Source organism: Petromyzon marinus, chromosome 16, assembly GCF_048934315.1.
Source record: "Petromyzon marinus isolate PM22_M1 ecotype Great Lakes invasive population chromosome 16, UKy_Petmar_22M1.pri1.0, whole genome shotgun sequence".
Taxonomy (NCBI): Eukaryota; Metazoa; Chordata; class Hyperoartia; order Petromyzontiformes; family Petromyzontidae; genus Petromyzon; species Petromyzon marinus.
Window position 1 is genome coordinate 7259604 of NC_133682.1, and position 13747 is coordinate 7273350.

The 13747-nt window shown below is 47.7% G+C and overlaps 1 protein-coding gene across 6 annotated transcripts in view; it reads left to right on the forward strand.

Moving 5' to 3' along the window:
• The window catches only part of NBEA (neurobeachin), a 288718-nt gene that overhangs the window by 92126 nt on the left and 182845 nt on the right, over positions 1-13747 (forward strand). For all 6 annotated transcript variants that reach the window (XM_076067457.1, XM_076067460.1, XM_076067458.1 and 3 more), the window contains exon 33: positions 6863-6924. In XM_076067457.1, coding sequence (XP_075923572.1) covers positions 6863-6924 — 62 coding nt within the window. The remainder of the gene's footprint in view (positions 1-6862; positions 6925-13747) is intronic.

Genomic DNA, 13747 nt, shown 5'->3' on the forward strand with positions numbered 1-13747 from the left:
TTTTCTGTAAAGTTTGCCATTCGTTTCACATCCACGGGTCAAAGTAGTTTAGGAAGAAAATAACAAAAAGCTAAAATATACAGGATTGGGCGGGGAGGGGGGGGGATAGCCGGAGGTTTTTTTTCAATGTGCTGGGGTTTTTTGTTGTTGTTGTTGTTGATGTTGTTTTTGTTGCCACGTTTATCATGCTGGGCTGAGTTGAGAGCGGCCTGGGGGCCGGCGCGTGATTAATGGGCGGCATTCGGGAGGGGGCAGATGGGAAGGGCGCGGGGGGTCAGGGGTCGGCGCAACGTTTCCCCGTATCAAATATGCGAGGGGCAGATCGGGATCCGGCGGTGGTGGCGCTGCCGCCCGTTTAATCTCGGAGCGATCGACTCCGCACTGCACTGGTGGTCGCCCCCCTGATTGTGCTGCCGCCGATTAATTGGAGTGGCACCGTTATGAGTGAAGAAAGCGACACGGCTCCAGAAAGTGATGGATTGCGACGATCCCCAGTGTCGGGGAATAGGCGCTCGTATTAAAACGCAACCTTCGTGCTTACCGCATGAATGACTGTGATAGGGAATTGATGTCCAGTGTTAATTAATTTGGCTTCAGTGGCCAGGTTACAATATTGAGCCTCAAACGTAACATCGATCCGCATTGGTTTGTTTTCATGCTGTTACATTTTGTCATTAGAGTGTCAGTTATCCTGCCAATGTGGATTACTATTATTATTATTACCCTTGCCTATGTGATTACTATACGGCAGTGAAGTATGGTCGAACAACACCTTTGAGCAGCACAGCGTGTGGAGGCAGCCTTTATCCAGAAACGGATTGACAAAGAGCTATGAATTTAATCTCATGGCGGTACCCTGGGGTCACCATAGTACCCCGGCTCTCGCATAATGTCCGTGATGCAGTCATTTTTAGTGTGTTGATGGTCGGCGGTGCGGCAATCGACTCATCTGGACGAGCTGTACTCACGATGCACCATCACCACGGTGCGTACGAGCGTTCAGGGTTTCGGCGAAATCGTCCTCGCTGCGTTTCGACATCGCGGAGTATGGCACTGATTTCGGATCGATTGGTACCCCAGTCGCAGAGTTAAGTTACACCCCTGGAAAAAATAGTGTCCCAGAAATAAAATATTTAATTGTCTAGGCCATTTAGTATTATTTGGTACCCCGGGGTACTGCCATAAGGATCAATTATTACTATCATCAGTGCATTGTCTCATCTTATTTTTTTGCAATATAATTTGTCTGCATGAAATATATTTTTGAATGAAAAAAAATATCTACAGCAAAACAGAATACTAAATGAATGTACACTGACATCAACGTAACACATAAAAACCCAAATAGTCCACATTTGCTTAATGCAGCATGCTGTGCGGGGTGTGACCACATTTGCCTGACTGAGAGTGTGAGGCCCGCGAGATTGCGATGGGAACCCGAGATAGTAGCATCCTCCTGGCAACTTAATACAATAGCAAGCTCTCACTGCCTCGTGATTACTCTGCAACCTGATGAGTTTCTCTCCAAGCCTGGACCGTGGCCAGGTTTGTATTACAAATGCACTTTTCTCTCGGAAATTAATCCGGCAACTTGGGTATGGGTGGCTTTATACGCTCCAAAAACAGCGTGCGTTTATGTTGAGTTGTTTATTGCATTCAGTATGCGCAGTGTTAATCTAAACATGTACCATTGCATTGTTTCTGATTTCACTTGCTGTCAAGTTGGTGAATTTATCACCCAAGCCCCAGACCCCCTCTGTGACGCTGGAGTGGAATGACACGTGGGACGGCTCACAATATTACGAACAATTGCAGTGGTTCCTACTTTAGCATGTTGCACATAGCTGCGTGTGTGAATTACATTCCTGTCCTTGGCTATAACATCAGTGCAGTGCTATCTGAACTGGTCCTTGGGCCTCAGCCTTAGATGAGTGTTGCTTCGTGTGCCGTGCTGGCATTCATAGGTGCTCGCGAGCAGAACTTGCTTTGGCAGCCGAGTAACGCCCAAGTTTCGAATTAATCTTGTTCAACAAGGTGAGAACTCCAGAGACCAGGATAGTCTCATTTATATGTGTGACCTGGGCTATTGGTGTGTCATTAGGGGGGCCAGTGATTGCGACATATGATCAGAATTAATAAATGTGCGAGTCATTTTTGAACTTGGCAAATTTGGACCCTGGTACCAGCACACAATGGCCTACTCTTTCAAATGATGTCATGGGATCTTTGACATCCACTCTCTGAAGCAAATGGCACGCTGTAGTATTTTGAACGTAATGACACCTGCAGTAATAATTGGGGCGACCTACTGGATTTGAACCGTGAAACTCTGCAACAACTGTCCAAAGTGGGAGAGCCTGGCCACGTCGCGGGGTGAGCTGTGTCTCTGGGTGCACGGAGGGAGTTCACGTTCAAGTAGGCTGTCAAATGATTAGTTTAATGGCTCGGCTGTTCTGGCTCGGGGTGACCGCTGTGTTCATAACTTAGCTCGTGCGTGCTTTATGATGGCACAGCCGATTCCAAGCAGTAAAAACATAAGGATTTACATATTTGTCAAGCACGCTCAGCAAAATCATTACCACAACGCAACTTATTAATACGGTGCAAATTTAAGGAGTTGCGCTCGAAGGAGGGAACGCGCCGTGGAGTTCGTTCGTCCACCGAGGAGGGAGGTGAGATTAGCTCGTGTGCAGGTTCGAGATGGATCGTTGCTTCGCATGATCGTGAGCGATGGCGATTGCTTGGTGGGGGAGACCTTCGTCCAGCAGTGGATCGAACATGATCGGTCGCGATTTTGATGATGGTGATATCGGCGATGAGGAACGCTCAAAGAAATTTCAGCAAAAGAGGCGCAAACTGGAATGTGCACCGGTGGCTCAGTTCTGTGTGAAAATAACTGCGAGCGTGAGAATTAGCTTGGAGGACGAGACTTGTTTATCTCTGGCCTCACGAAGGAGTGGGAGGCCTCGCGGTTAAGTAAATTACGAAGTTACTCACGCTTACGCAAAGTTATACAAACTCGCCAGTGACAAAGAGGTCGACTTCGCAGTGGAGCTCGCTTGGGGGAGTGCATCTCCATTCCGCAGGAAGGAAGTTTGTTTTTCTTATTAAGATGAAGCCCGAGATAAATAAATGGCGACGTAAATATACAAACCCTGTGTCCACGTTTTATATCCACTCTTCTTATTCAGTATTTACGATGCGGCATTAACGTACACAACAATGCCTGCTTGGGTGTCTGTAAACGCTTTAGGTGCATGTTAATGGCCGCTCCTCCATGTCATTTTACTTTACGGGTTTGTTTTGGTGTTAGAGCAGGGACTTGTGTTAAACCTAGATTACCTCCATCGAAATTGTCATAATTTACAGCCCTTTGGTAATCCACTTCTGCACTAAAGCCCCACCCCCCCCCCCTCCCAACGTGTTGGCCATGGGGGTTACTTGACCATCATTCACCACGCTTGTGAGTGTGGGTTGGTGAGGGTGGGTTGGTGAGGGTGTGTTGGTGAGGGTGTGTTGGTGAGGGTGTGTTGGTGAGGGTGGGTTGGTGAGGGTGTGGGGGTGTGGTGGGGGGGTCCAGGACCAGTTTAGATACCATGGCGCCACTGACGTTAGCCGTAGGTGTTGAACGAACTGTGCTCTTGGGGTTCATGGTGTGGTGCTCTAACCACTCTGCCACCGCTCCACCCGAGGCCACGTGCTTCATCTGATGGAATTAAAAGGTGCCATTGCATGTTATTCCGAGTCATACGGCCATGGCAGAGCGAGACTTGAAGTTGTTTCCTGATTTACGGACGTGATGCACCAGCAGTGAAACTGCATTGCCGTTTTCTCTCGTTGCCCATCCCCCGCCATCTGAGGCCTTCACCCACCCCACCCTTGGCCATCTGCACAACCGACTCTTTCCCTTCTTTTAGTTCAGCCTCAAGACTCTCACGATCCCCTCTGCCCACACGTGTGTCATTTGGCGGACCGCGCGATGACATTGGCGTGCTGTTTGTGATACGTGATCCTTCTTCATAGCACGTAAACGGTTTGCTATATGAAGAAGGGGGCCATTGCCTGAGACGTCGCCTATTCTTGACGGACATGTTGACTTGTCCGGTAATTGGAGTCTTGACGATCAACAACAGTGAGAAACCCCCTACCCCCCCCCCCCCCCCCCACTCCGCCCACCCCGTCGAGAGGAATCTCGCGTACAGGAGGTTGAGAGTTGCTCGGTTGGGAATCGCGAGCGATTTTTTTTTTTTTTTTATCGCGCGCCATGCGGGGAATTTAACGTCGGGGAAACTCGCCCGTTCCATGAGGCCAGGAAGTGAGCACGAGACACCTGATCCTAGGGCGCCTGCAACATTTTAATGAAAACCTCGGAGAAAATTCATAGCCTTCTCCCGGCCATTAGTATGTCTGCCTCGTGCCCTTTATATTCGATTAAGTACTTTCACTGTTGCCAGTGCAAATGCGTACACACACGTGTGTTCGTGATAACGATGCCCCCTCCCCCCCCCCCCCCCCCCCTGGTTTACTCGTTACTCATGAGGACGTCTCTCCGAGTCTCGAGCTCCACTTCCAAGAGGGTCCTGCCACATTGGGATGTTTGGTCAGTTAGTCCGTGAATAAGTGTTGTTTTGGCACTGCGGACGAAACAGGAGTCAACCGGAGAAATGCAATCGCGGATATGGGGGAGGGGGCTGTGGCGTGGGATAACGCTGAAAGATCCGCACAGATAGATGTGAGAATCCATTGCTTGTTCTGCCATTTGCTGGCTACCTCATAGCCCAGGCCTAAAAAACACATCTGGCATTTCCAGGCAGTGTCCCATTCTTGTACGAACAAGGCTCAATCCGGCTTAGCTTCCCTGAGGTCTGATGAGATCGGGTGCAAATTCAAGTTGATTTGATTGAGTGCCTATGCGCACCCAGTCCTGCGTATGAACTTCAGTGATGGGGAGACAAAGGTGGCTAGGCAAGCTTGGTACTGCCTGTAACCGCCGCTGTGTTTGCCCTTGCTGGCCTTAATAGGTGCTCACTGATAGTGCTTGCCCAGACATTATATACGGCCACGTTGAAGATCTTGTACTTGTGTATGTATTGTTTTTAATGTTATGCAGTATACATTCGCTTAACCAGGTCAAATACGGCCAGTGTGATGCGGAATATTTGTGGGTATCGTAAATGTTTAAGCACAACAGCTGTTGTCTGCTGTAATGTTGGAATACGTGTTTTTTGTGTTCAAGTTACTTTGTACTTTTAACTTTTGTGCACTGCAGCATTGCTGCACTGTGGATCTTGGAAACTTGTCAGGTTTGAGCCTGATTATTTGTTGGATGGGTGACAAACCGGAGCTTTCCAGGTGCTCCACAGGTGGGGCTGTGACGCGACCAGCAGACACTAGAACTGAGAGCTTACCCCCTCGTTGTATATACGTGTGGGTTTTCTCCAGGTACTCTGGTTTCTTACCCGTGCAGGGTTTACCACCTGGCCCGGTTTTCCGAGGATCGTCCTCTTTTTTGAGTTCGCCATCCTGGAAAATGTGTAAGGCAAGAATACAACACTCAGTCCAAAGCATTTACAGGCAGTTCCTGGTCCCTTCCTTTTTGATGAGATATTTTCCTTCAGATTATATGTCCACGTGTTTTTTTTTGTAGCTACCGACGTGCCAAACAAATTTTTGGAATGGGCTAAACGTGTTGATGTAGGTCCCTCCTGAAAGAAAGGTCCTATCACCCAGTGACGCTTTCCTGAATGAACGATTGGCATTTAAATTATAGTATGTAAACATATACATGACCTTTTGAATACATTCATTTATATATCTATATGCCTCTGCTTGATGTGCGTTTTGCAGTGAAGCCCTATCAGCCGATTTAAATAAATGTACTCAAATGATACGTCCATGAACCGAGTCTTTTAATGAATGAATGCACGTTGACTTCTCAGGCTCTCAAGAGAAATGTGCTGTGCTTACTAAGCGATATCCCAGGGATAAGGGAAGGTTGCCTCGTGCAACGGACGAGCGATGGGGAAGCAAAATCACTTCCCCCACAGTCACAGTGGCATCGTTAGCGCCTCCCACAGAGCGCTATTACAAGCACCGGTTGAAGAGGCTTGGCCAATGAGATCATGAAAATGTTTCGCAAGTGTCATCGTGTCAGCACAGCCATCGGGTAATCGAATATGGAGCATTGTTGTTGAGGGTGAACAAAAATTTCATTGATTGCGCTGGCAGTCGTCGCTCAAACACAAATAAGGAGAACCGATCACATTTTGTCATTAACCCTAAATGTTCAACTCGCAAATACTTGTTATAAGGCAATATTACTGAGGAAAGCGTTGAGGTGTTTTATGTTCATGTTGGCTGTTTTATCAAATACATTTTGATGTCGCAGTTTAACGAGCAGCTCTTAACAATCGCAGTAAACCTTTTATCTCTAGCCAGGTGGGGAACGGTGGTGCAGTGGTTATTGCACTTGCACTCAAAACCCGCTCACCCGAGTTCAATTACCGGCCATGGCTAACACCAGTGGCGTGTGATGTCTGTAGCGGCCTTTGGTCTCGCCCCCTCTTCACCAACCCGTACCGACCGGCGTGGCGAAGTGAGGTCACACAAACCCCCACGATCACCACGGCGTGGGAAGGGGCAGTAGATTGACGACCGGGCTGTAAGCAATTATTATTTTAAAATTACAATTATCATTAAAACGTTTGTGCTTAATTTCTTGTGTTTGTAAAGTTACGTGCGTTGAGACGCAATACGAGACATCCACAACGGCCACATCATCCGCGACATCGCCATCGGCAGCATCATCATCAGCATTGGCGGCACACACGCACTCACGTGCCCGTTGCCTCTCTTCCCGCAGGTCTGGCAAGCATTAAGTCGAGCACGTCCGTGGTGGAGCTGGTCATGCTGCTGTGCTCTCAGGTAATAAAGCCCCGGCCCTCGCTCTGTCTCCCTCGGCCAGCGTGACGCCCTTTGATCGCTGCCACCCGATCGCGCGTGTTTGGCCGCCAAAAATCAACAGGGGTCACGCATTCCTGCTATACCGGGGGTCGCGTTACATCCCCGTGACGTTCGCATCTCGGCTCGATTTTTCTCCGCACGTGGACCCCCCCTAGCCCCCCCCCCCACACACACCCCTCTCCTTCTCCGAACGCTGCCAAATTAATTGGCCGAACAGGTGGCAGCGTTTAGAGGGGTAGAGTGTCCCGAGTTCGCGCACGGGAAACGGTGCGGCGGCATCGGCGGCTGCGGCGCAGGCTGTTAGCGTTTAACTTTCTTTCGTGCGCGTATCATCATGGGTATACGGCTAAATAAAAGTCATTACCGTATAAGCCTCGTCCGGCCAGGGTATCTAATAGCTGTCGGTGTCGTATAGCGGAAGCCATGCAAATTGCCGGAGCGCAGTGGGTGAAGGAGCGGGGGAAGTGGAATTGCACGCGGCTCAAGTCAACCGAGAGTGCTTAGCGTGAGTGCCCGTCAAGGGGCCCCCCCCGCCCGTCTCCGATTGGGCGCCGTCCCTCCGTGCGGGATCGCTCGTTGAGCCAGGTGCTGCTGGAATCTGTACAGCGTCGTTCGGCCGGTCGAAGGCAAATGATTCGTCGTTTACGGTCAATTTTTCGTTACCCGAGGTCACGTGGTGTGCGGCGGGTGGGTGGGGGGGGTGGTCGGGAGGCGTGGCAGCGTGGCCCTTACAAAACAAAAGCACATGACGCAAAACAAATGCGAATTAGACGCAGAAATGTGTCTCTGGTTTACCTGCGAAGAATGGGGGCGAGGCTGTAGAATGCCTCGTGTGTTTGTAGTTTTCATAATCGAGTCCTGGCAGCTGCCAGAGTACTAGCAACACACCGTCGGTGCTGCTCGAGTAGAAGTAAATTATTGCGTTTGTTCATCACGTCACAACTTTGTTAATTGGCTGTGGGAAGATCCCCCATATAGCCTGAACAGAGTGTGGGAGCAAGCGCTGTTCGCGAGCACCGATGAAAGGCTGGCATGGGGGCACACAAGGTGGTGGATGTCCAGCACCATGCCCGACCACCTTTGTCTCTCTAGTGGCGATGTTGGGTGGAGGAGGGTTCACGACACACATTTTACTCGTGCGATCTGACCTGAAAATCTATTTTGAAACATTGCTCGGGAAAGTCTACATGTTAAAAATAGATGTATCTGTACGACCTTAATTAATTGTGAAGAAATCCACCTCCATCCTAACTCTCCACATAGGATTAAAGCACGATCTAGTACATTGCCGTTTTGGTCTTGTAAGGCATACGTGAACCAGCATTTGTTTAAACAAATTAAATCTGTGTTCATAATAAAGGTTTTTGGGTTAGATCGCGTTTATTTATAAATGTGTCGTAACCCTCCACCACCTGACACGGCCAATCAGCAAAAAAAAATGTCACGTTGACAAAAGACAAATAATTCACTACTTTTGCCCACCGGTGTGTTGAAGAGTGAATCCACATTTACAGTTTGAGTACGACGTTTCGCTGGTAAATACATCCAGCATCATCGGGCAATTCGCCAGAATGGTAAAGCCCTCGCTTGCTCCCGGTTTTATATAGAGCAGCAGGGTGACGTCATCACTTAACTCATATCAGGTGCAGTGATTAGAGGCGGAGGGGGGGGTATTGTAATTATATAATCGATTAGTAATCAGTAATTTTGTCAACGTGACCTTTTTTTGCTGATTGGCCGTGTCGGGTGGTGGAGGGTTACGACACATTTATAAATAAATGCGATTTAACCCAAAAACCTTTATTATGAATAATATTGGTCGCGAAAGCCTACGTGTTAAACTAAATCTGTGTTCTTGGTTCTTTTGGTAAAGTCCAGAAAAAGCACCGTAAATCAACGCTGTGTGCAAAAGTCCCAGTGGGATGCAAGTCAAACAATAACAACCATAAGACATTCTTGTTTTTTTTTCGGTATTGCTGTGCTTTTCACACCTGATGATGATTGCTTGTGTTGCAGTCGAAACGTCGTGATAATTTTATTGTTTTATATTTTTATTATTGTATTGTTTCCCTTCTACGTGACTTTACCGAAAGAACCAAGAATATGAATCCCTGCAGTCACGAAAGCTTTAAATCAAATTAAATCTGGACAGGTTTCAACCTTCTGGGTCTCATCGGCCAAGTCAGCTGCTGTAACAACAAAAAAACTTCTGGTTTAGCATACTTCATTGGTTCGAGTACTCTCAAGGATGGGGCCCTGTCAGTGCAATAAAAGAAATCAGTATTGTTTTCCTAACAATTACAATCAAGTAATTGTCCCTCTCATCTCTTATTTTTCCCCTTGGACGCTCGAGCAGCCCCTGCTATGTGGCCCGTGATGTGGTTATGTCGTCATTAAGTTATTAGTCAGTGGCGCGCTCCCCGAGGAAGGGCCTGCGTTAGGAAGACACCCTCTGTCGTGCGCGAGCGACGCTGTGTTTGCAGAAGCCGCTTTCCGTGCGGCAGCAGACGGCACAAGTTGGTAACCTTTGTGATGCAAATCTGATGGTACGTGACCCCGGCTGCCTACAACCTGACATTAGCGTCCCAGCCGTGTCTCCCGGCCAACCATCATTTCATATATAAACACACCAGTTAATAAGTTGAGTTTAAAAAAAAAATGTTGGTATTGTTACTGATGTATGCCACCTGAGCTCCGGCATCATGCCGAAGAAATCTGTTCTGAAATCTCGCGGTGCATTGCGCCCCATGTGTCACGGGATTTCTCCCGAAAAAAAACCCCCTGTCAAGTGGCCTTTCTGTGCTTTGCCCAGTAGGGCCCACACGTTTCCCCGTACCCCCTTGTGTGAGATTGCCACATGACAGTCGAACTGATATTCGCATGGCTCAAAGACTTGCCATTCGCTAGAGAGAGAAACATGACACCACGGGTGGCTGCCCAGGTTTGAACTTAGGATCTCGGCAGTCTCGACTCAGTACTCTGAACTCTGAGCTACCCGCCCCACCCCTAATAAGTAGAGTTTTTTTTATTTTAAAATATTACTTGCAAGCAAAAGCACAAGCTTGTCAGCCTCTAAGATAATACATTGCATCTGCCAGAGCATTGACCGACCTCTGCTATACTCTGTCAGCAGCAATGAACCAGTTGTTCTAACGCTTGTCGGCTGTTCCCAGGAATGGTTATAGGCCGTGGCTGAAATGTAAGGTCAAGTGAACGGGGAGGCCGCGCTTTTGGAGTCGTCCAATGCGCTCGGAGAACTCCTAGGTGTTGTTATCTACCGTTTCCTAAGTAGAACGATGACACCCCCCCCCCCCCCCCCCCGACAGGGCTGCAGAGGGGCGCGGGGCGCGGGTCCAGTGGTTCTCTCGCACTGCGTTGCGAACTCGGCAACCTGAGTTGTCGCCGATTGCCAGCCACAATTCAAATGGGTGACGACTCAATATCTGGTTCGGTCTCCTTGCCCCCCCCCGCGCTCAACCCTCTCCACCAACCCATAATTGCCCATTTTTCATCGAGCTTTGTGAAATGATCGCTGTGACCAAAAGGCCTGGGGCAGGGGGGAAGGCTTTCGTTCAGCAGCGGATCGACAGAAGGCTGCAAATCTCTGTTATTTAATATTTAAACGAACACCGTTTACTTTTCCGTACGCTCAACTCGTACGCCACGCGATGATGTGCGACGTTCATTCTCCCTTTAAAAGAAAATCCTTTCATGTTCAAAAGGGATTTATTGTTCTAATTTAAATGAAAGCAATTGAAACTGTGCTTCATAACTGGTAGCGCGATTTTTATGGTTGTTATAAGGCCGCATTTCCCACGTTTCCACTGCTCGGGAACCATGCTGCTTCAGCAATGGCCTCTCACGTAGCTATAAATGAAAGTTTTCCGCCCATTCGTTACACTTTAGAGGAGGCAGTTCTTATAATGTTTGGCCAATTAGAGAGTTCGGCATGATTAATAAATACAATTTAAAAACCCCTTCTTACATTGCCACGCAGAATTATTAATGTTGAGCTGCGTGTTTTTTTACGCGATGGCTCACCAGGGGGAGGAATTAATATGCAAGGATGTTGCGCGCGTGCAATTTAAACGGCCTCGGTGCCAATTAAAACGAGGTAAATGAATATTAATGCGTGACCTTGAGAGAGCTTTTGCAACGCCGTTGCGTGCGCCCGTGCGCCCGTGCGCCCGTCACAGTTTGCCTTTTCCCTCTTTGCAATCGTCCTTTCTTAAGCAGCTAAACGCGGCGGTGTAAAGGGCAGAGGAGTCGCAGCTGCACTGCGTTCATCTTAAATCGTCGTCGTCGCCCTCGCCTCCCGCTTCTAGATCGGACGTTTTTCGTTGCGAGCTGCTCATCCACGAGCGTTACTTACGAGTGACTTGTGCAATCTGTTCCAGTTTGGCTTTTGTTACACTTTGCTCCTGTAACGATCCAGTGCATCGTAGATTCTCAGATCCATGTTTTCGTGCGACCCAACCGTCGATATAGTAGTCTATACCTGGGGTCAGATACAGTTAGAATTGTCGTTTCTTAATGAACGGCAATCACGTTGTAATTTCAGCGAACCACACAGCAATAATTCTAGCGATAATTTACCCCCAAGTCTGTGATACGAACAACCACATGAGAAGCAGAACTTTGATTTGACCTGAAAACATTCCATTTCCATCCGTGCTTAAAACTGTAAGCTTGCTTAAAACATTGTCGTAAAGGACTTATCATTTACAGGCGGTAAATATTACGTGGCCAGGAAATGGCCGTAATGTAACAGATTCTCAAATCCATCTTTGCAGAGATTTGAGTGTTACTAACTTGGTATGCATGGGTTGTCGCCAGTAACTTGGATTTCCGCTCCTGTGTAAAATACTCAATGTTGTAATCGATCAAACAACTCAACACGGGACCCTGCTTAAATGAGTCCTGAGACTCAGAAAGGCATTTCTGCTTAACGGATGTTAATATTCGTTATCCCACGAGTTGTGTGGATGTAATAAAAAGTGATATTTACCTCCAGATAATTGAAATTGAAGAGTATGTTCTGCAATGCCAATAAGTTGCCAAATACACCAAAAGCATTATTTTACTTATTGTAAAAATCCAGTGATTACTTGTTCATAGAGAATTTCAGCTGTTCCTTAAACTATATAATGGATTATATTTTGGTCACCCCCCCCCCCCACTCTATGCTGCTAGTTTTTAGTTTCTAGTTACTGATTTTGAGAAATATATCTTGTTAATTGTTTGACCGCCGGTGTTTAACCGTACTCCAAATATTATGCCGTGGCCCCTAAAACAAAAAATAACGCGAACAATGATTGATGGTTTTTGGTCTCGAGACGAAACCTGTGCTGTTTCCACAGTCTCGGAAAACAGATAAGATAATAGATTATTACGCGCATTCACGCGCCTGCACGATGCACGTTGTTCAGCAGAGAGAAATATTTACCTTATCCGTTGCAGGAATTTCGCCCCCCCGCCCCCATCCGCAAAAAAAAAATCGGGGGCCTGTACAGCTGGGCAAACTAAATCACGGGAAATATTTAAACAAATTCATCTTTTGACTCTGCGCAGACTTGTTCCCGTCTGCCAGGCTGTCGGTCTGTGCGCAGACTTATTGTGCTGTTTCGTGCGCGGGGACGCATCCGCCGTTAATCAGGGGCCATCGCTCAACTCGCCGTGCTTGAAATGTTCTGCGTTAATTCGTGGGTCGGATACATTAGCGACTCCAAATCTGCGATTGTCAAAGCCCCTTTCCCATGCAACAACTCTTTTTTTTTCTCATGCGGTATTTGAATGTGTCCCGGTGGATTGAAAACGAGTAAAATGAAAAATGAAAGTAATTTTCTTAAATGAGAAAGTGTGCACAGAGCTAATTTAAATGCATATTTCGATAATAGGGGATTCTGCCAAGGTGTAATGGTTTGCACACTGAACTTGCAATGCAGAGTTCACCGGCTCTATTTCCCTACGTGGCAGTTCAAACCTTGGGGGGCAGGTTTCTAAAATCCGCTTCCGTCTGTGTACACCACAGTCAGTTAAATAGGCGCACCCGCAGTCAGTCGAGTGTGTGGTGGGGAAAGGTGTGGGTACACCCACCTCTTCGAAGAAAATGCGGCGTGCATGGATGAGTAGACCAAAATACCCACTCGAGGGGCTCTCAAGAGCTGCCTTGAGTGGAGGCCTTTCCACCAGCAGTGGCATGAGCCAGCAACTTCAGGGTTGCACCTTTACCTTGATGTACAGTCAACAAACAAATTTTTCACTTTTGTGGCTCACATTGTCAGGTCAGTTTGCCTCAAGAGAAAAGGCTTCCACAAAAATGAATATCCATCGCAAGCAATGCGCATTGCACAGTGACCAAAACACATTTACAGAAAATCCAAGACTCGGCTGTTTAATGGAGCTCGCGCACAATGCATTGAGGTTCCGCACTTGAGATAAGCCTGGGTTATAATAAGAGTTGCGCGTTCATAAACGTGCTCACTTACCCAAAAGCTGAATGAACTAGCAACTCATAGGGTCATGCACATAAATAGGTAAGTGTGGGATCTTGCCCACCTCTACGATCAAATGAATGCTACATTTGGATAGAGAAAGGTGAGTAACTTGTATGAGCTGTTTTTTTCTGTTGGAACGCTGAAACACATTAACCTCTGAAGCAAACAAAGTAATTGACATCATCAACCATGTTCAATCCACCTCTCGCCGTCTTGCAACGTAGCAACCCATCAAGCACCTTGCACAGGCGGCGATCGAATGGCTCCGTCTAATCGGCGGACGTACA